General features: G+C 42.3%; 1 protein-coding gene across 3 annotated transcripts in view; it reads left to right on the plus strand.

The window, feature by feature from the left end:
* The window catches only part of rpap2 (RNA polymerase II associated protein 2), a 132,561-nt gene that overhangs the window by 104,503 nt on the left and 966 nt on the right, over positions 1-27,092 (plus strand). For all 3 annotated transcript variants that reach the window (XM_043698791.2, XM_087990449.1, XM_087990448.1), the window contains one exon: positions 17,348-17,505. In XM_043698791.2, the coding sequence (XP_043554726.2) occupies positions 17,348-17,495 (148 nt within the window). In that variant the 3' untranslated portion in view covers positions 17,496-17,505. The remainder of the gene's footprint in view (positions 1-17,347; positions 17,506-27,092) is intronic.

Genomic DNA, 27,092 nt, shown 5'->3' on the forward strand with positions numbered 1-27,092 from the left:
GAAGCACAGAACTGGGCAAACACCTAGTTCTGTCTGCAAGAATGACCCTGAGCTTCCAGGTGCCTACCATTTCAACTCAGTGTTCCGTGGGTATCATCTCTGTTTTGGACTTGCTGCAGTGCTCCAGCGAAAGCTCAGAGCAAACTGGAAGAACAGCAACTCATTTTCAGCTTAGGAACCCTATAGCCTTTAGGACTCAGTCTTGAGGTCAATAATTTTAAGGCCTGAACAGCTTCTCCCATGTTCTTACCTCAAACCCCATGCAACAGGCCTTATCATCACAGGGGCTGCTAACACAATTTGTCAGCTGCTAGGTTCCCCATTAACAGCAGTTGATTATCCCAGGCTGACCTTTACCCATTCTTTTGTCTGCCCAACATTTTTTTTTCTCTCTCTGTGGGCCCCATCTCCACCTATGGTTTACTCCTTTGCCCTCCCCTCACCCCTGCTTTAGCATATATACCAACCCTTTTCCTAGCTATGATCAGTTCTGAAGAAGAGTTACTGAATCCAAAATGTTAATGCTGCTTTCTGTGTACAGAAGCTGTCAGATCTCATGCTTTTTTTTCCCAGCAATTTCTGTCTTTAACTGGAAATACCTACTGTTTTGAGCTTTCTAAAGGTTTCAGAATGAGCTCCTGTTTGTTGTTTGGCTCATCTTGTCTTAAGCAGCAGTTGCAAGCTTCTGTAAATCTTAGAATTTCTGGGTTCAGGAGCATAAAGAACAATGCAGCACAGGTACAGGCCCTTCAGCCTTCCAATCCTGTGCCAACACATTTTGGCCTTCTGTACTAAAATAGTCTTCACTTACAGGATCCCAAATACAGTACCTCTATTCCCTTCTTATTCATGTATTTCTCTAGGTGTTTCTTGAATGCTGCTCTTGTGGTTGCTTCTGCCACCACCTCTGGCCGTGTGTTCCAGGCAGTCACCATCCTTTTATGTGAATAACTTGCAGTGCACATCTTTTAAACTTCCTCCCACCACACTTTGAACCCATGTCCCCTAATTAACCCCTGCAGCCTGGGAAAAAGCCTCATAATTTCCACTCCATCCATGCCATTCACAATCTTATAAACTTCTATCAGATTGCGCCTCAACCTCCTGCATTCCACTGAAGACAAACCCAGTCTATCCAATCTTTCTAGGAGAAAGTGAGGACTGCAGATGCTGGGGATCAGCCCCTCCCCCAAGTCCCTCCTCCCTACCTTTTATCTTGGCCTGCTTGGCACACTTTCCTCATTCCTGAAGAAGGGCTCATGCCCGAAACGTCGATTCTCCTGCTCCTTGGATGCTGCCTGACCTGCTGCGCTTTTCCAGCAACACATTTTCAGCTCTGTATCAAATCTTTCTACACAGCTAAAATCCCCCATACCAGGCAACATCCTAGTAAACCTTTTCTGTACTCTCTCCAAAGCATCCACATCCTTCTGGTAGTGTGATGACCTGAACTTTATGCAGTATTCCAAATATGACCTAACTAAAACTCTATAAAACAACAGCATAATTTGTCTATCCTTATAATCAGTGCCTCTTGCAATGAAGTCAAGTATCCCATAGGCCTTTTTTTACTAACTTATCTACTGTGCTGCCACCTTCAGTGATCTGTGGACCTGCACACCCACATTCCTCTGCATATCCACACTCGTAAGGGTTCTGCCATTCACTGTATAATTTCCACCTGTACTTGACCTTCCAAAATGCACACCTCACATTTGTCCAGGTTAAGCTCCATCTGCCATTTTTCTGCCAATGCCTCCAACTGATCTGTATCTTGCTGTATTCTCTGATAAGCTTCCTCACTATCTGTAACACCACCAATCTTTGAATTGTCCACAAACTTCGTAATTAGACCAGCCACATTTTCCTCCAAATCATTTATGTAGACCACGACCAGCAGAGGTCCCAGCACTGATCCCTGTGGAACACCACTAGCACAACCCTCCATTCCTAAAAACATCTTTCCATTGTTGCCCTCTGTCTCTGATAACTAACTCTGAATCCATCTTGCTAGCTCACCCTTAATACTGTGACATCACCTTTTGTACCAGTCTGCCCTGGGGGAATCTTGTCGAAGTCTTTACTGAAGTCCATGCAGACAACATCAACAACTTTTCTCTCATCAAACATCTCCAGTTCCTCGGGCTGGAGAGGCCAGGAACAGGGAGATAATGAACTTGAATGTGTGGCTGGGGAACTGTGCAGGAAGCAAGGATTTAAATTCTTGGATCACTGGGGTATGTTTTGTGGTAAGCATAAATTATACAAAAGAGATGGGTTGCACCTTAATAGGTTGGGGACCAGCATTCTGGCAGGCAGGTTTGCTACTGCAACACAGCTGCATTTAAACTAAATAGCGGGGGGAAGGGAACAAACTGGAAGTTTAAGAAGCAAATTGAAGGGAAAGTTAGAACAAGGGAAGTCAAGAAAGACAACGGTATCAATGAAGCAGAAAACTCAAAAAGGGATCATGCCGTAAGGTTGAGTGAAATAGGGGTTGATAGGAAGGATAAGGGCAGTAACAAATTAAAAATACTATATATGAATGCACGAAGTATTAGAAATAAGATGGATGAGCTTGAGGCTCTTTTGGAAATTGGCAGCTACGATATTGTGGGGATAACTGAGACGTGGCTTCAAGTGGACAGGGCCTGGGAAATGAATATTCAAGGCTATACGTGCTATCGTAAGAACAGACTGACGGGCAGAGGGGTTGGGGTGGCCCTGTTGGTAAAGGATGATATTCAGTCCCTTGCGCGGGGGACGTAGAATCAGGGGATGTAGAGTCAGAATTTCTCAGCTCTATCCATACTAAGGGTAGAAAGACCCACTTGGGAGTTATCTACAGGCCCCCAAACAGTAGTATGGATGTAGGGTGTAAGTTGAATCAGGAGCTGAAATTGGCCTGTCGTGAAGATGTTACTACAGTTATAGGGGATTTCAACATGCAGGTAGACTGGGAGAATCAGGATGGTATTGAACCTCAAGAAAGAGACTTTGTGGAGTGCCTCCGAGATGTATTCTTAGAACAGCTGGTGCTGGAGCCTACCAGGGAGAAGGCAATTCTGGATCTGGTATTGTGCAACAAACCAGAATTGATCAGGGACCTCAAGTGAAGGAGCCATTAGGAGGTAGTGACCATAATACAATAAGCTTCAATCTGCAATTTGAAAGGGAGAGGGTACAATCGCTAGTGACAATATTTCAATTGAATAAAGGGAACTATGGAGCTATGAGGAAGGAGCTGGCCAAAGTTCAATAATGCAATACCCTAGCAGGGATGACAGTGGAGGAACAATGGCAGATATTTCTAGGTATAACGCAGAAGATGCAGGATCAGTTCATTTCAAAAAGGAAGCAAGATCCTATGAGGAGGCAGGGGTGGCTGTGACTGACGAGGGAAGTTAAGAAACATATAAAGTCAAGAGAAAAAGTATAACATAGCAAAGATGAGTGGGAAAATGGAGGACTGGAAAGCTTTTAAAGAACAACAAAGGATTACTAAGACGAAGATACGCAGAGAAAAAAGAGGTACGAAGGTAAACTGGCCCAAAATATAAAGGAGGATAATAAGAGCTTTTTTAAGTATGTGAAAGGGAAAAAAATGGTTAAGACTAAAATTGGGCCTTTGAAGACAGAAACAGGGGAATATGTTACAGGGAACAAAGAAATGGCAGAAGAGTTGAATTGGTACTTCAGATCTGTGTTCACTGGGGAAGACACAAGCAATCTCCCAGAGGTAACAGTGGCTGAAGGACCTGAACTGAAGGGAATTTATATTTGCCAGGAATTGGTGTTGGAGAGACTGTTAGGTCTGAAGGCTGATAAGTCCCCGGGGCCTGATGGTCTACATCCCAGGGTACTGAAGGAGGTGGCTCTAGAAATTGTGGATGCGTTGGTGATTATTTTCCAGAGTTCGATAGATTCAGGATCAGTTCCTGCGGATTGGAGGGTGGCTAATATTGTACCACTTTTTAAGAAAGGAGCGAGAGAGAAAGCAGGAAATTATAGACCAGTTAGTCTGACCTCAGTGGCTGGAGTCAATTATAAAGAATGAAATTACGACACATCTGGATAGCAGTAACAAGATAGGTCAGAGTCAGCGTGGATTTATGAAGGGGAAATCATGCTTGACTAATCTTCTGGAATTTTTTGAGGATGTAACTCTGAAGATGGACAAGGGAGATCCAGTGGATGTAGTTTACCTGGACTTTCAGAAAGCCTTTGATAAAGTCCCATATAGGAGGTTAGTGAGCAAAATTAGGGCGCATGGTATTGGGGACAAAGTACTAACTTGGATTGAAAATTGGTTGGCTGAGAGAAAACAAAGAGTAGTGATAAACGGCTCCCTTTCGGAATGGCAGGCGGTGACCAGTGGGGTACCGCAGGGGTCAGTGCTGGCACCGCAGCTTATTACCATCTTCTATATCATTAATATATATTGTATTAATAATATTAGCAAATTTGCTGATGATACAAAGCTGGGTGGCAGGGTGAAATGTTAGGGGATTACAGGGTGACCTGGACAAGTTAGGTGAGTGGACAGATGCATGGCAGATGCAGTTTAATGTGGATAAATGTATGGTTATCCACTTTGGTGGCAAGAACAGGAAGGCAGATTACTATCTAAATGGAGTCAAGTTAGGTAAAGGGGCAGTACAAAGAGATCTGGATGTTCTTGTACACCAGTCAATGAAGGCAAGCATGCAGGTACAGCAGGTAGTGAAGAAAGCTAATAGCATGCTGGCCTTCATAACAAGAGGGATTGAGTATAGAAGCAAAGAGGTTCTTCTGCAGCTGTACAGGGCCCTGGTGAGACCGCACCTGAAATATTGTGTGCAGTTCTGGTCTCCAAATTTGAGGAAAGACATTCTGGCTATTGAGGGAGTGCAGCATACGTTCACGAGGTCAATTCCTAGAATGGCGGGACTATCTTATGTTGAAAGACTGGAGCGACTGGGCTTGTATACCTTTGAGTTTAGAAGACTGAGAGGGGATCTGATTGAGACGTATAAGATTATTAAAGGATTGGACACTCTGGAGGCAGGAAACATGTTTCCGCTGATGGGTGAGTCCCGAACCAGAGGACACAGTTTAAAAATAAGGGGTAGCCCATTTAGGACAGATGAGGAGAAACGTCTTCCCCTAGAGAGTGGTGGGTGTGTGGAATGCTCTGCCCCAGAAGGCAGTGGAGGCCCAGTCTCTGGATTCATTTAAGAAAGAGTTGGATAGAACTCTCAAGGATAGTGGAATCAAGGGTTATGGAGATAAGGCAGGAACAGGATACTGATTGAGGATGATCAGCCATGATCATAATGAATGGTGGTGTAGGCTTGAAGGGCAGAATGGTCTACTCCTGCACCTATTGTCTATCACTGTCATCTCCTCAAAAAAACTCAATGAAGTCAGTGAGGCATGAAATCCCCAACTATCTCAAACCTGCTTACTCTAAGATTGAATTTTTGTAAATTTGAAGCTCATATGTTGCTATGAACAGCTGGGTAAATACTTCAAGGTGCAATTATTGTGCAGAATAAGTCCTCTGCTGCAACAGAGTCCAATCTCTCTTCTGTTGACAATGGACACCGCAGTGTTACCTATTGACTGCTTATTTGAATCAGTCGAAAATAGTAAAGATTTGTGTGTATAGCAAATCTTCAACCAGTATAAGTATTCAGTTGAGAAAAAACCAAGTGCAATGAAATATCTTGATCTGTACCATGTGAAAAATGATCTACATTAAATTTTATTGTTTATGCAAAAAGTTTAAGATGCACAGAAATGTGATCAATATCTGAACATATGGGTAAGTTTGCCATGGCCTGCCTTGGTGTTGACTGCAACCCTTTTACTGGCAACCTTTGTTTTTGAATCGATGACATGTGTACCTAAAAAGTTGTTAGCTCTTTACTTCACATTTACCTTGCAGCATTGTATGCTTTTGAGCTTGTCCAGTTTGACTGTGATGAGTGTAACATTTTACATTGAGTGATTGGATTTCCATGTGTTTACTCCTTGCTCTACCTGAAGAACATAAACTAATTGAGAACTTGCCTTCATTTAAACAGTTGTTGCCAAGATAAATGCTTGGCACAACATTGTGGGCCGAAGGGCATGTGTTGTACCGTTCCACATCAAAAAATAACCAAAATGTACTACTTATTTTACCTGAAAAACATAAACCAATTGAGAACTTGCCTTAATTTAAATAGTTGTTGCTTCGATTTTTGACATTTTGCTTTGTACGTTAAGTGTAACATATGGTTATCAGACAAAATATTAACAAATCCAATTCATTTTAAAATTGATAGAAGTTCTTTTGATATATGAACAAAAGTAAAATTATATTTCATAAGAATCTTACCTTTGTGCAAAAATCTACATAAAACCAATTTCTGAGGGAATTTCCCCATCATAATGCATTCATAGAAGTTCAAAATTCTTGTGTTTTATATAGCAAAAATAAGCACAACAGAAATTAAGGAAAATTAAAATTTTTCAAAACAAGACTGCTGTAGTTTTTATGTACTTTATTTGGAAACAATTACCCTTGACCTTAAAGCAAACTGAGAACAAAGGTTTAATGGAAAGATAACTATATGCTACACTTAACATACAAAGCAAAATGTCAAAAATCGAAGCAACAACTATTTAAATTAAGGCAAGTTCTCAATTGGTTTATGTTTTTCAGGTAAAATAAGGAATACATTTTGGTGACTTTTGATGTGGAACAGTACAACACAGTACAGGCCCTTCGGCCCACAATGTTGTGCAAGCATTTATCTTAGATCAACCTGACTTACACACCCCTCCATTTACTGCCGTCCATGTGCTTGTCCAGCAGTCACTTAAATGTCCCTAATGTCTCTGTCACAAGCATTTTTGCGTCACTGGTTATTTATTGCCCATCCCTAATTGCCCCAGAGGGCAATTAAGAGTCAACCACATTGCTTGGGTCTCGAGTCACATGTAGGCCAGAACAAATAAGGACAGCAGCTTTCCTTGCCCAAAGGGCTAGATAGGTTTTCTAACAATCAAGTGTGGTGCTGGAAAGTCACCACAGGAATAATAATGAAGGGCAATGCCCAAAACGTCTGTTCTCTTGCTCCTTGGATGCTGCCTGACCTGCTGTGCTATTCCAGCACTACACTCTTGACTCTGGTCTCCAGCATCTGCAGTCCTCACTTTATCCTAGTTGTTTCCAATAGTCGACAGTGGATTCATGGTTATCATTAGACTTTTTTTATTGGATTAGATTCAATTTTCAACATCTGCCATGATGGAATTTGAACCTATGTCCCCAAAACACTAACCATCTCTCTGGGTTTATAGTCCAGATATAATGCCATTAGGCCATCATCTCCCCCTGTGGTGGATATGAGAATGCCTGTGGGTAGAAATATTGGAAATAAGATCAGTAGGCCATTCAGCTCTTTGAGTAGGTTGTGCCATTCATTATAATCATGGTTGATCATCCAACTCAATAGCCTGTTCCCATTTATCTTGCACATCCTCTGAGCCCTTTAACCCTAAATGCTATATCCGACTCTTTCTCAATATTTTCCATATTAATTTCTAGAAGGTATTAGGTAAGATTTCCATACTAAAGTTTATTAATTCGGATGATATTGTATGTGCATGGAATTGGAGATATTTCTGTTCTATACGTTGGTAACTAATTGTTGAAAGTGAAAGGCAGATATCAAGATAGTGTACTTTTGATTGATAGAATATATGTGTGTTTCCAGGTCACTTATACTGGGGTCTCAGCTTCCCATAGTTATGTCATTTTACTTGGATGATGGAATACAATAATCACACGTCTGGACTTCCAAACGTCACTATTTTAGGAGGTAACGTTGTGCAGATGGAAGTTGAAAATTACAAACTAATATAAACACTGAGAGTGGAAAAGGTTGGCAGACAGATTTAATGTAGGGAGTGTGCTGCTGTCCACTTTGAATCCCCAAGAAGAAAATTAAAATATTTTCTTAATGGTAAAAATTTAGTAACTCTGGACCAACAAAGGAATTTGGATCACTGCATAAATTACTGAAAGATAATAATCAAAATTTTTTGATGAATTTTGGCCTTTATTCCAAAGGAACTGAAGTAGAAAAAGGGGGTATGTCTAATCTGTGGAGTATCTTGGTCAGCCCCCATCCAGAGTGTTTCATTCAGTCTTGGACACTGCACCTCAAGAATATTTGGTCTCTGAGAAAGTCAACTTAGGCCCACAAGAACGATAATGGGGCCTGAAAGGTTATACTGGGTAAATCTAATTTTATACCATACATTTAGGAAGTTGAAGGGTTCTAATCAAAATCTTTGAAATGATTAAGAAATTTCAGCAGATGAATATGGAAAACTACCTTTTTCTGGCCAGAAAATCCAATTGGGAACTAAACTTAAAATTATAAGGAAACCTTTATAGGAATAAAATGAAGAAGCACTTTTACAAACAAAGGACAGTGGAAAACTGGAATACACTTTCTCTCTCCATACCCCCCTCCCCTCGCTGCCCTCCAAAAAGTGTGACAAAAGAGACCGAGATCGCTTTGTTTGATAAGTATGTTAAGTAAATATTGCTAAGGAAAGTATAGAATAAAGACACTTAAATGGAGTTGAGGTGTATCAACCAGAATGGCTTGCCAGACTAAATAATTTATTGCTTCTTATTCCCATTTTGATAGTTACTTCACAAGAACTATGATACGATTGAACAACAAATGAATTTTGTTATTTTGTGTATTGTTATCCATGTGCATTTGGGAAAGTGGGATAGAACATAGGAAAGTACAGCACAGAACAGGCCCTTCAGCCCACCATATTGTGCTGAGTATTAACCCGAATCTAAAATAAAACAACCTAATCTACGAACCCTCAATTCGCTGCTGTTCATGTGCATGCGTAGCAGTCGCTTAAATGTCCCTAATGACTCTGCTTCCATCACCACCGCTGGCAACGCATTCCATGCGTTCACAACTCTCTGCGTATAGAATCTACCTCTGACGTCTCCTCTGTACCTTCCTCCTAACACTTAAAACTATGACCCCTTGTGGCAGTCTGACTTCAATCTTGTAATAAATCTGACACTGCACTACGCAGGTGAAAATTAGTGCTGTTTACTGTATAAAATTGAGATTCATATGTGTAAACGTGAGGTTTTTTGATACTTGCTGGCCTTGACTTTCAGAAATGTTGAAACTCATCACAAGATAAACATTAGCGTTTCAGGTGTTTCCATCAAATATTAATCACTTCTAATGGAAATTCTTTGCCCTGGAGACTATATTCTTCAGCAAGCTGCATTACGAGATTTTGTTTTAGCTTTCTTTTGGATTCAGCAAGGTATTGGGCATGTGATGATTTGAATGATGAAAGATCTTTGACACTAAGCTGCTTTGTAATGGAAGGAATTGGTTTGAATTGTTTGCAGCTGGGTTTTTTTATATTCAGTGTCTATTTTATGGAGCATGCAATTTTCTGGGTGTGCCTTTCTTGGTCTTTTAGAATGTGTTTAATAAATTCCCACATAAGAGATTAGCATGTAAAATTGAAGTTCATGGAACTGGGGGTAATATGTTGACATGGGTAGAGAACTGGCCAGAAACATGAAACAAAGAAAAGGAATAAGCAGGTCATTTTCTGAGTGGCACCCAGTGACCAGTGGGGTACTGTAGGAATCAGTGCTTGGATTCCAGCTATTCATAACATATATCAATAATTTAGATATGGGAACTAAATGCAATATCTCCAAGTTTGCACACAACACAAAGCTGGATGAAAGGATAAATTGTGAGGTTGATGCAAAAATGCTTCAGTGTGGTTTTGACAAGTTGAGTGAGTGGGCATATTTATAGCAGCTGAAGAATAATGTGAATAAATGTGAAGTTACCCACTATGGTAGCAAAAACAGGAAGGCAGATTATTAACTGTATAGCAATAAATTAGAAAAGGGGGACAGGAATGAGACCGAAGTGTCCCTGTACACCAGTCGCTGTAAGTAAAATTCAGGTGAGCAGAGAATGAAGAAGAAAAAAATGTTGGCTTTCATAGCAAGATGATTAGAGTGCAGGAACAGAAGCAATTGTACAGAGGTTTGGTGAGATTACTGCTGCAGTATTGTGTACACTTTTAATCTCCTTTTATCTGACAAAGTATGCTCCAGCAATGGATGGAATGCAACAAAGGTTTTGGCAGGATTGACTTATGAAAAAAGACTGGATCAGTTAGGACTACATTTGCTGGAGCTTGGAAGAATGAGGGAAATCTCATAGAAACCCAGAAAGCTATAATGACGTGACAGGTTAAATGGAGCAAAGATGCTCCTGATGACCAGAAAATCCAGAACTGGTCTCCGATTACAGGGTAAGCCATTTAAGAGTGAGATGAGGAGAAATTACTTCCCTAACAACAATAATATAAAATAAAGAACAGTTGCTTGAAACCTGAAACGAAAACAGAAATTGTGGGAGAAACTCAGACTGACAGCATTTCTTGAGAAAATAGAGTTAACATTTTTGGTCCAGTGGCCATTCTTCAGAACTAGATAGTAAAAAAAGAAAAGGTAATATAACTTAATGTTGAGTCCTGAAGCCTTCAGGATCTCCAAGTGGAAAATGGGACGCAGTTCTTCCAGATTGTACTGAGCCTCACTGGAGCACTGCCACAGGCTTGAAACAAATGTTGGCTAAGGAATATAATATGTTGACGTGCAGGCAATTAAAAGCTTGGGGTTATTTTTGCGTCAAAACGTAGATGTTCCGCAAAGCAGTCAGTCAGTCTGCATCTCATTTCCAAGTGTAGAGGAGACCACATTGTGAACAGTGAATGCAGTAAACTAGATTGAGTGTAGGTAAATTCCTGCTTCACCTGAAAGATGTGTTTGGGACCTTGGATAGTGAGAAGGGAGGAAGTAAACAGGTAGGTGTTACATATCCAGTGATTACATGGAAAGGTGCTGTAGGGAGGAGATGGTGGGACTGGTGAAGGAGTGAACTAGGGTGTCCCAGAGGGAATGGTCCCTGCAGAGTGCTGACAAGGGAGGGGAGGGGAGAGGAAGGTCTATTTGGAGGTGGTATCCAGCTGGAGTTGATGCAAATAGTGACTTACGGTTCTTTTGCGGTGGAGTGGAAAGTGAAGGTGGGGAGACCCCTATCAGTGTTCTGAGGAGGAAGAGCAGGGATGAGGGCAGAAGTGCAGAAAATGGACTAAACATAGCTAAGGGCACCATCAACCACAGTAGTGGGGAAATTAGCAGTTGAGGAAAACCCATGGGGCGGCACGGTGGCTCAGTGGTTAGCACTGCTGCCTGGATATCATTGAAGTTTCACTGCATTTGGATCTAGATTGCTTCAAACTCAGAGGAATAATGAATGGTGCTGGACTTCATACGATTATCAGTAAGCATCCCAACTTCTGACCTTATGAAGGAGAGAAAGGCATTGATGAAGCAGCTGAAGATAGTTGGGCCTCTGCTACTCCTGAGGAATTCCTGCAGGGATGTCCTGGAACTGATGTGACTGACCTCCAACAACCTCAACCATCTTCCTTTTGCTAGGTGTCATTTCAACCATAGGTGTGTTTACCCAGGATTTCCATTGATTTTAGTTTTGCTAGGGTTCCTTGATACCACATTCAATCAAATGCAGCATTGATGTCAAGGGCTGTCACTCTCCTCAATCCCTAGAATTAAGCTCTTGTCCATTTTGAGCCAAGGCGACAACAAATGGCACTCGAGAAACCCAACTGAGTATCAGTGAGCATATTATTGCCAAGCCAGTGTTGCTCGATGACATTGACCCTTCCCATCACTCTACTAATGATTGAGAGTAGTATTTTGCAACGGTGGTTGACCACATTGGATTTGTCTTGCTTTGTGTGTTCAGGGTGTTCCACATTGTTCCAGCGCAATTTCTTATTTCAAATTCTACCTTTTAGCGTGATGGGATTTCAACCTAGATACCTAGAACCTCATTACTTGGGTTGCTATTTCCAGTGACAATATCACTATGACCTCTTATCCCATACTTTTATAATGACTATCCATAGTTTAATCTCCTGGAGTAAGTGGACCCAGCTTTTAAATGTTTCTCACTAATTGAGGTGCTTTATTCAAAAAGAAAGAAAGACTTGCACTTAGTGTTTTTCATTAGGAAGTCCCAAAGTGCTTTATAGCTTATATTTTGTAGCTCAATTTTCCAAGCTCATTTCTATTCCAGACTAAATGCATTGTAATGTGTTTATGTTCAAATTGTTTATTTCATCACTGTGTGAACTTGCTGCAAAATTGACTCCAGGCCAGTGTAAATGTGAAAACAGCTGTGGTGGTTTGCATGGTATGTGTGTAGTAAGAGTCATGATGTCACTACAACAAATTGTCTCTATCAATGCTGATGGTGCTCTTTCACTGTACAGAGGCATATTTGGGTCACAGCGTGTATTTTAGAGAAATATTCAAGTATAATAACCTTGTTTGTGTGATCATTTTCTAAATCAACTTCTCTTATTGCTTGTTACCATGCTTGCATTTATAATGGGAATGATTCTGTAATTACAATCTTCTGCCAATGATGATGTAGCACTTCAACCTGTAGCACAATGCATAAGAAATGCAGCAGCCAACTCTCATTCTTTATTTCACAAATTACTTTAGGTTCCATCTGAATATAACAAAAGCAAATGCATGGCAATAAGATGGGTTCAATTACATCTGCATGCCCTGACCTCTTTCCGATTTTCATCTAATCCTTTTAATCTGAAGGTTGCACTTGGTCCTTGCTCCTAATGTACAAAGGCACAGATGATCAAAAATATAAAATTATACTTCTGCAGTATTTATCCTTAATTGTACATACTTTGTGGGTTTCTGAACCCTAGGGGTCTATAGAAGTGAAATTCAAAAATATTTTATCGTTTACTGGGTGTTTCCTACTTTGGAAAGGCTTCCCAAATGCCAAGTTTTTAAAAATTGGTATCTTTAACTTGTGGGCATTGCTATCTGTGTAAGACTTGCATGTTGGCAATCAGAGCATTAAAATGATACAAGAGTAGCTGAAAACATATTCTCTATAACCATAGTTGGTGGCAGCTTTTCTGGACTAATCAGGCGCTTGCAATGTGGTTGATTTCCTTCTATACTTGTCATAATACCCTAAAACATGTGTCCTTAAATTTATTTTTGTGTTTTAGTGCTCTATTTGAATGATCCCTTCTGTTAGGAGCACTTGCTGACTGTGTCTTAACTTATTTTGAACTGTTGAGGAATTAAGTTTGGCCATGTTATTGCACCCACATAACATCAATGAAGATCTACCCAAGCATCCCAGTTCATGAAATATTATGTACAAATATGCATTTAGGGATGACTGAAGTGTTTGTAATTTTATATCAATAATTTCATTTTTTTTAGGAATGAAGTATATCCCAAATCAGAATTTTTCCAAAATAAAGTTCTTCTATTTATCACTGAATGGAATCTTGAATTTAGCTTTTTGGGGGAATAAAAATATTTGAGATAATATTCAGACTACTGCTTCCCTTCTTCAGCCAGCGTACAAAAGTAATAAGGTTATGCTTCAGCTGTTACAAGGCATTGAGATAATATCTGGAGTGCTGAATAGAGTATTATTTAAAGATGACATTGAATGCAGTTCAAAGAAGGTAAAATGTACAAAAACCTGAAGTGGACAGATTGCCTTATGAGGATATGTTGGACAGACTGTAAGACATGGGGCAGAAGTAGGCCATTTGGCCCAGCAAAACTGCTGCACCATTCAGTGTGATTGTGACAGGTCTGATCTGATAATCCTCAACTGTACTTTTCTGTCTATTCCCTGTAATCATTGATTCCTTGTAATGGTTAAAAAATTTAGGTTAGCTGTAACTAATTACTGACCAAGCCTCTATAACCCTCTGCAGTAAAGATTTCTACCAATTCATTACCCTCAGAAGTCCTTCCATATCTCTGTCTTAACTGGGGAGCCCTTTAGTCTAAGATTATGCCAGTGAGTCCTAAAGTTTCCCACAAGGGGAAATAATTTCTCTGCATCTACCCTATCGCACACCCCCTCCCCCGCCCAAGGTCACCTCTCATTCTTGTAAACTCCGATCAGTACAGACAACACCTACTTGACCTCTCCTCTTCAGAAAATCCCTCCTTGCCTGGGATCAATTTAGTGGTCCTTCTCTGAACTACCTGTAGTGTTGAATATCTTCCATTAGATAAATGGACCAAAACTGATTACAGTATTTTAGGTAAAATCTAATTAGTGCCTTGCGTAGTTTTAATAAGGCTTTCCTAGTTTTCATATTCTATTCGCTTTGACAAAAAAGCCAGCATTCCATTTGCCTCCCTTATTATCTCATGAACTTGTATGCTAGCTTTGCTATTTGTGCAAATTACTTGCCCAGTTAAGACCAAGGTGAGAATTTCCTCTGAGTCTTTGCAATTCTGTTTCTCAAATAGTGTTGAAAGCAAAGTATTTTAATCTCTTTAAGGCAAATGTTTCATTGCGTAAATAAGATGTTGCCACTCTGTTCTTGTCTCCTTCTCTTTTTATTAATTATAAATATTATGCATGTTACTGTTAATAAATCATGCAAAACATTTGTTTTTTGGTATTCAGGAACATGAAGCATTTAAATCTCTCTGAAAAAGCAGTATTGTCAATTTTGTCTTTAAATCTGTCACTGACTGACCTGTTTATAATATTATTATGATTACAATTGCAGCTCCTCTCTTTTTAAGCAGCTTAAATAATTCACAATTCTTTTCACTAAATGGCACTAGTTGTCAATGCTTGATGAGCCTTATTCTCTCATATCGGGTGACGATGCTTTTGAAAACATTGACAATCCATATAACCTTTTAATTGTTTTGGGTGCAAATGAGAGAAATCAAAAATAGTATACAGCAGTTTTTACTTTAAAAGTGATTTGGAAAATAATTAATAACTAGGACTTGGAAAATATATCAATTGTGTACAGCTAGTCTTTGATACTGTGTGCTATTGAGAAGTTCTGATCAGGTTTTGTCATATGAAAGGAAATCTTTCATGACTGATAAATGTGATCTTTAGTATTGCTTGGCTGTACTCGTACAGTCATACCACATGTACTTGCTATGAAAGAGATAAATCATTTATGTAGATTCCTTGATAATTTAGGCCATATGATTCCTCAAATTGTAGCATGTGTTTGCAACACCAAATCTTCATTACCTGTTCTGGTTACCCTCCCTATTCAATTTTTTATAAGAGGTGTGTGTTTATGTCTGTTTATATAACCTCAGCTTGTTTACAGAAAATTGCAGGTAGATTAAAAAATCTACATTACCCATATGTTGGAAGCTATTTCAGATAATGACAGTGATTGTCTGGTAAATAGTGTTCAACTTGACATCTTGCAAGCCTGGATATTTGAAGCACAAGATTTCTGTAGTTCATTGAATCAAGCCATAACTTGCTAAAGTCATATTCTGTGAAATTAATGGGAAATTTTTTTCAGAATTTGCCTGTTTACGTCATAAGTTCAGCTATATATTGAAAACTTTCAGTCTTATTTTAAGACTGGTGATCTCAATTATTCAAAGCTTGGAATGAAATTAAAAAGAAAATTTTAAGACTGGAAAAATGGCACCCTAAAAAGTGATGTGTATACTTCACAGTTCTGTAACTGCCCAGTTATTGTCTAGTTGCTAATATTATGGGTATTGAATCTATCTTGCACCCTTCATGAGCTTGACTTCACCAAGACTCTGCCCATATCCAAACACCCACCAAAGTCCACTTCATGGTCACTTCTGTACTTGTTGATCTACATTGGCTCCAATCTCAGGTTGCCTCAATTTTAAAATTTCATCTTTTTTGTTTTCAAATTCTTCCATGGCCTTGCCTCTTTATCTCTTTATCCTACTTAGCCCTCTATAATCTCTGAATTTTGTTTCTTATTGCTACCTAAATTTGATTGCTGTACTGTTGGTAGCTGTGCTTTCAACTGCCTGGCTCCAAGTTTTAGAATTTTCTCTCTCAACTTCTGCACCTCTTCTCCTTTAATTCATTGTTTAAGCCCCACGTTCTTGACCAAGTTTTGATAACCTATTCTAATATTTCCTTACGTAATTTTTTTTTTTGATGCTCCTATGAAACATCTTGGAACATTTAACTATATTAAAAATATTATATAAATGTAAACTATTGTATTCTACAGCTTCACTTGGATGAACAAAACATGCTGTTCTACAAAATAGTAACTGTATTTCAAAGGTAACTTGCAACTAATTTATGTAATTGATGCTAAATATTTACATATTTTTCTATGTTTCAGATCCAGTGACCCTTCAACACTCTTCTTAAGAAGGATCACTGGACCTGAAATGTTATCTCTGCTTTCTCTGCATGGATGCTGACAGACTTGCTGAGTTTTCCAAGCAGTTTCTGTTTTATTTTTTCTGAATTCCAACATCTGCAGTTCTTCTGGTCTTTTATTATGTATTTTTCTGTGTTGAATTTTAACCCTATCATTTTAATTAGAAATTACAATTAACTCATTCATTATCAAGAAATTTAACACTTTCTTAAAAGGAACTCAATATTGCATTAACAGATTGCAGATGAAGATTTTCTCATCTACCTGTCACAGTAAATCTTTTGTTCATAACAGCTTCACTACTGCATTCCTAATAAATTAGATGTTGTTTAAGGTCTCTGCAAGATGGAACTTGTAAATTGAAAATTTCCATAATAAAGGTGAAATAAATCCACCCTTGTCTGTGATCATGTTTTTTGAAATTTAAGCAGTTGATTTTTAAAATTCTTAAATTTAATTGTACCTCTTTCCCACCTTCGTTGCTAGTTTGCACAAAACTGGCATATAGCGAGTACATATTTTCTGTTGGATAAAAAGTGTGTTGAATGACTTTTGTTTAAATTGAGATTGCTTCATTTTGTGTCGCAGATTCATGCATAGTCAAAGTGTTGTAATCATCTGACACTGGGGGTCAGTTAGTTCAGTTGGCTGAATGGCTAGTTTGTGATGCACAGAGAGCTAACAACCTGGGTTCAATTCCTGCACTGGCTGAGGTTGCCATGCAAGGCTATCTTTCTCAACCTCTCCCATTGCCTGAGGCCCAGTGATCCTCAGGTTAGACCACCATCTTTCTCCAACGAGAGAGCAACCCTATGATAAGACTATGGCAACTGACAAATGTTTATTGATCATCAGTTGTGAAAACTTGTCATTTTATGTAAAATTGAATTTTTAAAAGCATCTTGAATAATGGAAAACATCCAACCTTTTTTTTTAAAAACTCATTCTTACAATCTGTATGTCTGTTTTGATGCAGGTTAGATGTGAAGATTTCAGCACTACAGGAAGCTCTGCAGAAGCTCACCTCCGAACTGTTTATATCTACACTTATGAAAGAAGTTCATATCCAGAGTGAAGACCTGAAGAACCTGAGAAACATTTTCAAATGTCATGATGACAGTTGAAAATGATCAGGTCAGGAACTAATATTTTGATAACCTAAAAGACTGTCATAGTTTGAATTACAAAGCTATATGAAGCAAATCTCTATTAGTCTTCCACTTAGTTATTGTTAGACTATACATGTTTTTATTGCAGTTATTTTCTATGAGCGTGTTCTTAATTTTTAAGCTTTGAAGATGAGCAGTAAGCTTTCATTTGTGCGTACTATATTTCTTCTTGCCCATGAGTGATTATTTGTTCTAGAATACTCTCTATTTTTCCTGGTTTGATATCCTCATTATAGGAGTAAAAGTATAAATTACCAAAGTGTGATAATTAACGTGCATCTAGTTCCTAATTGTTCCTCTCAGGGCTACTAGAATAGTATTCATTTGACACTTTACCTGTGAAATGTAAAGATCCTTTCTCGGGGATAATGGATCCATTCTTTGTCTTGTTTGTTGCTTCCTAATCCCTCTTTGTTGCCATCCTCCTTGTATTTAACATTTTAACAGTTGTAAACATCTTTACTTTTTTGCATCTTTATCACTTGCAAATTAGGATGTTATCATATTTCTAATGTCATTTAGGAACATAGGAATACACATAGACTTTCAGACCCTCAATTTGTTATACCATTTCATGAAATCATGGTTGGTCTGCAGCCTAACTTCATTCACGTACGTTGCTTGGGCTCCATTCCCAGCAAAATTCTATCAATTTCAAATTTAAAGTTATCAATTATACAAACACAAATTAGGAGCAAGAATAGTCCCCCTCTGCCACTCAATAAAATAATGGCTGATCTGGCAACCACATTCCAGCCTACCCTCTAACCTTTCATCTCCTTACTTAACAAAAATCTATCTCTGCCTTAAAAAAAAATTCAAAGACTGCTTCCACCACCTTTTTGAGGAAGAGTATTCCAACAAGTTGTGATCTTATTAGAAAATTCTCTTCATCTCCATCTTGTATGGTGGAGTTCTTAGATTTAAAATGTGATCCCTAAATTTAGATTCTCACACATTTTTTCTATATTTACATATCCACCCTATCAAGACCCCTTAGAATCTTGTGTTTCAGTTGTCGCCTATTGCTCTTCTAAACTCCAGGTATAAGTCGAGCCTCTTCAACCCTTCTTCATAAGGCCCACCCCTCCCAAAAGATGTATGTCTCGTGCACCATCTTTGAACTGCTTCCAATTATTTAAATCCTTAAATAAGGAAATCAATACTGTAGACAGATGTGCTGTTATACTTCCAATGTCCTGTAAAAATGAATCATACTTTTGTACTGGTATCCTCTCAAAAATAAATCTATAGTTTTCCCAATTACTTGCTGTACCTGCATACTAACCTTTAGCAATTCATGGTTAGCAGTGCTGCCTCACAGCGCCAAGAGACCCAGGTTCAATTCCCACCTCAGGCAACTGTCTGTGTGGAGTTTGCACATTCTCCTCATGTCTACATGGGTTTCCTCCCGGTGCTCCGGTTTCCTCCCACAGTCCAAAAATGTGCAGGTTAGGTGAATTGGCCATGCTAAATTGCCCATAGTGTTAGGTGAAGGGGTAAATGTAGGGGAATGGGTCTGGGTGGGTTGCTCTTCGGAGGGTCAGTATGGACTTGTTGGGCCGAAGGCCCTGTTTCCACACTGTAAGTAATCTAATGTGCTAGGATACCCAGATCCCTCTGTCTGAGCTCTGCAATTTCTCACCATTTAGATGATATGCTTTTTCATTCTTCCTTCATAAATGGACAGTTTCCCATTTCTCACGTTATATTCCAATTGCCATATCTTTGGCCACTCACATAACCTATCCACATGCTTTTGTAGCCTCCTTACATCCTCTTCATAATTACAGTTGTGTCATCAGCACAAATAGCAACCATACTTTGTCCCTGTTATCCAAGTTTAGATAAATTGCTAAAAATTGAGGCTCGAGCACTGATGCTGAGAGCCCTCCATGCCAATATTTTATCCCTACTCTTTTTTTTTTGTAATAACTTTCATTGTGACACCTTATCAAATGCCTTCTGGAATTTAAGTACATTGCATCCACCAGTTCCCGTTTATCCACGACACATTGCATCTTCAAAGATTTCTAACTTGGTTAAACATAATTTCACTTTCACAAAACCATGTTGACTCTGCCTGATTACCTTGAACTCATCTTGATGCCCTTCTTATATGTTAAATAAAAGCTTCTGACAGCTTTCCTGTTCCAGATGTTAAGCTCACTGGCCTATAGTTTCCTCCTTTCGGTCTCCATCCCTTTTTGAAGAAAGGAGTTACATTTTCCATTTTCCAATCAAATGGAACCTTCCTGAAACTAGGGAATTCTGATAAATTAAAATCAGTTTATTAATCTCTCTCACCACTTCTTTTAACACTGTAAGATCATCTGATGCTTTTGAGGGAGAGTGTTCCACATTTTTGTGTGAGGAAGTGTTTCCAACTTATCTCCTGAATGGCCTGACTTTCATTTTAACGTCATGTCCCTTTGTGTTAATACATCATTCATAAATGTTGGGAACAGTTGAAACTCCAGAAAAAAAATCCTTGTGGGACACTACTAGTCACGACTTTGATTTGACTGCATACCTATGATCCATATAAACCGAGCCTATGTTTGAGTTGAATTAATCCAAAATATTTATTGAGAAGTTGGAAGTTTAAGCTTCTTGATAACAGACAGTAAGAGAGTTGTTATCTATTTGCTATGAAAACCTTAACTGCTTTTGCAAAACCCAGGTTCGATTCCAGCCACTGGCGACTGTCCGTGTGGAGTTTGCACATTTCCCCGTGTCTGCGTGGGTTTCCTCCAGGTGCTTCGGTTTTCTCCCGCAGTCCAAAGATGTGCAGTCAGGTGAACTGGCCATGCGAAATTGCCCACAGTGTTAGGTGCATTAGTCAGAGGGAAATGGGACTGGGTGGGTTACTCTTCAGAGGGTTGGTGTGGACTTGTTGGGCCGAAGGGCCTCTTTCCACACTGGAGGAATCTAAATCACAAAAAAAAAACTTTTGCTGACCAAGCACACAGTACACAATGGGAGTACATTGTTAACTGGATATTAAATGACAACATCCATTTATTTTAGTTAATTTAGACAACACTTGTATTCGGTGTGAAGTCCAGTTGTACAAAAATACATAATGTAGTTAGAGTAGTATTTAATGTGCTGAACGTTGATTTTGTGTGTGGATAGGATCTGTTATTACATAGGATATGCAAAAGGCCAAGTTTATAGAGTATAATGATTAGAAAGTGACAACTTGCAAGTTGTGCACCCTTGCTTTGCATTACCATCGCCATCTCCCTCCAACTATCTCAATTAATTGCCTTGGGAAGGGCAGAAAACTCCTGAAATAGGTTCAGGGGTAAGCTAGGCGCTGAGTCTACTCCATCATTCAACAAAATCATGACTGATCTGATCTTGTTCAAGTTGACGTTTTTCCACCTATTCCCATAAGCTGCCTGGACTGGAGGGCTTGCCTTATGAAGAGGGGTTAGTGACGATTCGCCGCGGCACATTCACCGCCGCCGATTAGCCACTGCCGATTCGCCACCAGCATTTCTCCACTGGGGTCGTTTGACCTCTGGAGACTATTCACCACCGGAAATGTATATATGTAGTGATTGTTTTCCCTCCCGCCTGTTCTTTCCTACTTCTCAGTCCCCTTTATTTATACAACAACATAGTACATATTGATTTAAAAAAAAAAGAGGTGAAATAAATATCATTTTATTGGTTTATACATAAAAATGAGTTACAAACACTTGCGGTGGCGAATCATCCTCAGCGGCCAGTGGGCGGTGGCGAAGCGTCCTCGGCAGTGAAAGGGCAGTGGCTAATTGGCAGCGGCGAATCAGCGGTGGCAAATGGTCCCATCCCGATGAAGAGAGGTTGACTAAGCTCGAACTTGTCTCTCTGGAGAGAAGGAGGAAGAGAGGTGACCTGATCAAGGTATACAAGAGGAATGGATAGAGTCAATGGCCAGAGACTTTTCCCCAGGCAGGATTGACTGGCACGAGGAGACATAGTTTTAAGATATTAGGAGAAAGGTATAGAGGGGACATCAGAGGAAGGTTCTTTACGCAGAGAGTTGTGAATGCATGGAATGCGTTTCCAGCAGTGGTGGTGGAAGCAGAGTCAATGGGGACATTTAAGCGACTGCTGGACATGCACATGGACAGCAGTGACTTGAGAGGTGCTTAGGTTAAGTTTTTTTTTATTTTACATTACGATTAATCCTCAGCACAACAACATGGGCCAAAGGGCCTGTTCTGTGCTGTACTTTTCTATGTTCTATAAGCATTGGTGAGGCTAGAGTATTGTGTGCAGTTCTGCAGTATGGGAGGCTGTGATAACACAAGAGAGTGCAAAGGATATTTACCATGATGGTAAAAACAATGACTGCAGATGCTGGAAACCAGATTCTGGATCAGTGGTGCCGGAAGAGCACAGCAATTGAGGCAGCATCCGAGGACAGGCAAAATCGACGTTTCGGGCAAAAGCCCTTCATCAGGAATAAAGGCAGAGAGCCTGAAGCGTGGAGAGATAAGCTAGAGGAGGGTGGGGGTGGGGAGAGAGTAGCATAGAGTACAATAGGTGAGTGGGGAAGGAGATGAAGGTGATAGGTCAGGGAGGAGAGGGTGGAGTGGATAGGTGGAAAAGGAGCTGGGCAGGTCGGACAAGTCAGGGGATCGTGTTGCTGGAGGTTAGAAACTAGGATGAGGTGGGGGAAGGGGAAATGAGGAATCTGTTGAAGTCCACATTGATGCCCTGGGGTTGAAGTGTTCCGAGGCGGAAGATGAGGCGTTCTTCTTCCATGCGTCTGATGGTGAGGGAGCGGCGGTGGAGGAGGCCCAGCACCTCCATATCCTCGGCAGAGTGGGAGGGAGAGTTGAAATGTTGAGCCACGGGGCGATTTAGTTGATTGGTGCGGGTGTCTCGGAGATGTTCCCTAAAGTGCTCTGCTAGGAGGCGCCCAGTCTCTCCAATGTAGAGGAGACCGCATCGGAAGCAACGGATACAATAAATGATATTAGTGGATGTGCAGGTAAAACCTTGATGGATGTGGAAGGCTCCTTTAGGGCCTTGGATGGAGGTGAGGGAGGAGGTGTGGGCACAGGTTTTACAGTTCCTGCGGTGGCAGGGGAAAGTGCCAGGATGGGAGGGTGGGTCGTAGGGGGGCGTGGACCTGACCAGGTAGTCACGGAGGGAACGGTCTTTGCGGAAGGCGGAGAGGGGTGGGGAGGGAAATATATCCCTGGTGGTGGGGTCTGTTTGGTGAAATGACATTTCAACTCCCCCTCCCACTCTGCCGAGGATATGGAGGTGCTGGGCCTCCTCCACCGCTGCTCCCTCACCATCAGACGCATGGAAGAAGAACGCCTCATCTTCCGCCTCAGAACACTTCAACCCCAGGGCATCAATGTGGACTTCAACAGCTTCCTCATTTCCCCTTCCCCCACCTCACCCTAGTTTCTAACCTCCAGCAACACGATCCCCTGACTTGTCCTTGTTGCGGTTGGAGGGGTTGGGTCTGAGGGCGGAGGTGCGGGGGATGTGGATGAGATGCGTTGGAGGGCATCTTTAACCACGTGGGTAGGGAAATTAGGGTCTCTAAAGAAGGAGGACATCTGGTGTGTTCTATGGTGGAACTGCTCCTCCTGGGAGCAGATACGGCGGAGGCGAAGGAATTGGGAATACAGGATGGCATTTTTGCAGGAGGTAGGGTGGGAAGAGGTGTAATCCAGGTAGCTGTGGGAGTCGGTGGGTTTGTAGAAAATGTCAGTGTCAAGTCGGTCGTCACTGATGGAGATGGAGAGGTCCAGGAAGGGGAGAGAGGTGTCAGAGATGGTCCAGGTAAATTTAAGGTCAGGGTGGAATGTGTTGGTGAAGTTGATGAATTGCTCAACCTCCTCGCGGGAGCACGAGGTGGCGCCAATGCAGTCATCAATGTAGCGGAGGAAGAGGTGGGGAGTGGTGCCGGTGTAATTACAGAAGATCAACTGTTCTACCTAGCCAACAAAGAGACAGGCATAGCTGGGGCCCATACGTGTGCCCATGGCTACCCCTTTGGTCTGGAGGAAGTGGGAGGATTCAAAGGAGAAATTGTTAAGGGTGCGGACCAGTTCGGCCAAACGAATGAGAGTGTCGGTGGAGGGGTACTGTTGGGAACGTCTGGAGAGGAAAAAAACGGAGGGCTTGGAGGCCCTGGTCATGGCGGATGGAGGTGTAGAGGGATTGGATATCCAGGGTGAAGATGAGGCTTTGGGAGCCGGGGAAACGGAAGTCTTGGAGGAGGTGGAGGGCGTGGGTGGTGTCTCGAACGTATGTGGGGAGTTCCTGGACTAAGGGGGATAGGACAGTGTCGAGGTAGGTAGAGATGAGTTCAGTGGGGCAGGAGCATGCTGAGACAATGGGTCGGCCAGGGTGGTCAGGCTTGTGGATCTTGGGAAGGAGGTAGAACCGGGCAGTGTGGGGTTCCCGGACTATGAGGTTGGAAGCTGTGGGTGGGAGATCTCCTGAGGTGATGAGGTTCTGTATGGTCTGGGAGATGATGGTTTGGTGATGGGGGGTGGGGTCATGGTCAAGGGGTCGGTAGGAAGAGGTGTCCTCGAGTTGGCGTTTGGCTTCAGCGATGTAGAGGTCAATGCGCCAGACTACCACTGCGCCCCCTTTGTCCGCTGGCTTGATGGTGAGGTCAGGATTGGAGCAGAGGGATTGGAGGGCTGCGTGTTGTGAGGGTGAGAGGTTGGAGTGGGGGAGGGGGGTTGACAGGTTGAGGCGGTTAATGTCCCGGCGGCAGTTGGAAATGAAGCGGTCGAGGGCAGGTATTAGGCCAGCGCGGGGTGTCCAGGTGGATGCAGTGTGTTGGAGGTGGGCGAAGGGGTCCTCGGAAGGTGGGCGGGAGTCCTGATTGTGAAAGTAAGCTCGGAGGCAGAGACGACGGAAGAATTGTTCGGTGTCACGGCGTGTATTAAATTCATTGATGCGTGGACGGAGGGGGACGAAAGTGAGTCCTTTGCTGAGGACTGATCGTTCGTCCTCAGTGAGGGGGAGGTCTGGGGGGATGGTGAAAACTCGGCAGGGCTGGGAGCTGGGAGCTGGTGTGGGCGTAGAGCTGGGAGTGGGGTCGGAGCCAGTACCTGGAGTGGGTGTGATGGTGGGGGGAATGGGGGTAGAGTCATGAGCAGGGGTAGTGTTCCCCTCGGGGTTCTGGGGTGTGGGGATAGTGACAGTGGGGTCTGTGGGGGGCGTGTCAGCAGAATGCAGGTGAGTGGCGTTGGTGGGGACGGAAGTGGTGGCAGACACGGCAGTAGGGGTGGCGGAAGTCACTGAGCGTGTGGCATCGGCGATGATGTGAGGGGCGGAAGTGGCTGTGGGAGTGGCCATGATGGGGGCAGAAGTGACATCATCAATCAGCGTGGGGGTGGTAGCTGCATCAGCCGCATGGCTAATGGTGTTTCCGAGGCCAGGGGAATCTTCTGGAATGTTCGAGGAGCGCTGGTTATGGAGGTGGGTAGATAAAAGTTTGTTGTACTTACAGTTTTTGATGTTTGAGATGGAATTGAAATACTGTTTGTTGAGAGTATGAATTCTCCTGAGGATGTAGTACAGAGTGGGTCCTTTGCAATTCTGAGAGAGTGTGGCCCTCAGCTGAGGCAGGGCAGACTGTAGCGAGGTTAGGTGCCGGCGCATTGCTGCAAGCGTGGAGCGGAGGATCTTGATGGAGAACCGTTGCTGGTGTTTTTGAATCTGTAGTCTGTACTGTTTGTCCTGTTTGGGTCCGAACTCTGCTGGTTTAAAGGTGGTCCGCAGTCCGTGTGGGATGAGTTGGTTACGGAGACAGGCACTGAGGAAGCAAATGTGGCTGTGATAGCGAGTTTGTTTCAGGACATGGTTGAAGAGCTTCAGGGCTGAGGAAATGACCTGGGAGTTGCAGTGGGAGAGAGACTCCCTGAGATTCTTGTAGAGAGAGGAGGAAAACTTCTTCAAGGCAGGCATCCTTGCAAGAGGATTCGCAGTAGGGTTAAAATCAACGAGGTAAAAACAATGACTGCAGATGCTGGAAACCAGTTTCTGGATCAGTGATGCTGGAAGAGCACAGCAATTCAGTCAGCATCCGAGGATAGGCAAAATCGACGTTTCGGGCAAAAGCCCTTCATCAGGAATAAAGGCACAGAGCCTGAAGCGTGGAGAGATAAGCTAGAGGAGGGTGGGGGTGGGGATAGAGTAGCATAGAGTACAATAGGTGAGTGGGGAAGGAGATGAAGGTGATAGGTCAGGGAGGAGAGGGTGGAGTGGATAGGTGGAAAAGGAGCTGGGCAGGTCGGACAAGTCAGGGGATCGTGTTGCTGGAGGTTAGAAACTAGGATGAGGTGGGGGAAGGGGAAATGAGGAATCTGTTGAAGTCCACATTGATGCCCTGGGGTTGAAGTGTTCCGAGGCGGACGATGAGGCGTTCTTCTTCCATGCGTCTGATGGTGAGGGAGCGGCGGTGGAGGAGGCCCAGCACCTCATATCCTCGGCAGAGTGGGAGGGGGAGTTGAAATGTTGAGACACGGGGCGATTTGGTTGATTGGTGCGGGTGTCTCGGAGATGTTCCCTAAAGTGCTCTGCTAGGAGGCGCCCAGTCTCCCCAATGTAGAGGAGACCGCATCGGGAGCAACGGATACAATAAATGATATTAGTGGATGTGCAGGTAAAACCTTGATGGATGTGGAAGGCTCCTTTAGGGCCTTGGATGGAGGTGAGGGAGGAGGTGTGGGCACAGGTTTTACAGTTCCTGCGGTGGCAGGGGAAAATGCCAGGATGGGAGGGTGGGTCGTAGGGGGGCGTGGACCTGACCAGGTAGTCACGGAGGGAACGGTCTTTGCGGAAGGCGGAGAGGGGTGGGGTCTGTTTGGTGAAATGACGTTTCAACTCCCCTCCCACTCTGCCGAGGATATGGAGGTGCTGGGCCTCCTCCACCACCGCTCCCTCACCATCAGACGCATGGAAGAACGCCTCATCTTCCGCCTCGGAACACTTCAACCCCAGGGCATCAATGTGGACTTCAACAGCTTCCTCATTTCCCCTTCCCCCACCTCACCCTAGTTTCTAACCTCCAGCAACACGATCCCCTGACTTGTCCGACCTGCCCAGCTCCTTTTCCACCTATCCACTCCACCCTCTCCTCCCTGACCTATCACCTTCATCTCCTTCCCCACTCACCTATTGTACTCTATGCTACTCTCTCCCCACCCCCACCCTCCTCTAGCTTATCTCTCCACGCTTCAGGCTCTCTGCCTTTAATCCTGATGAAGGGCTTTTGCCCGAAACGTCGATTTTGCCTGTCCTCTGATGCTGCCTGAATTGCTATTTACCATGATGTTAACTGACTGGAGAGTATCCAGTTATGAAGAGAGGTTGGACAGACTGGGGTGTATTCCTTAGAGCAGAGAAGACTGAGAAAGGATGCGATTGAGATGTATAAAATTTGAGAGGCATAGGTAGAGAGTAGTCAAGAAGCAATATATTAGGATGGAGGAAGCAATAACGAGGGCATAGATACAAGGTAAAGGGCAGAAGTCTTTAGAGGAGATATGAGGAAAAACATTTTCACCTCAA

Source organism: Chiloscyllium plagiosum, unplaced genomic scaffold (assembly GCF_037043375.1).
Source record: "Chiloscyllium plagiosum isolate Xiang-an unplaced genomic scaffold, Cpla_swu_hap1 HiC_scaffold_9, whole genome shotgun sequence".
Classification (NCBI taxonomy): domain Eukaryota; kingdom Metazoa; phylum Chordata; class Chondrichthyes; order Orectolobiformes; family Hemiscylliidae; genus Chiloscyllium; species Chiloscyllium plagiosum.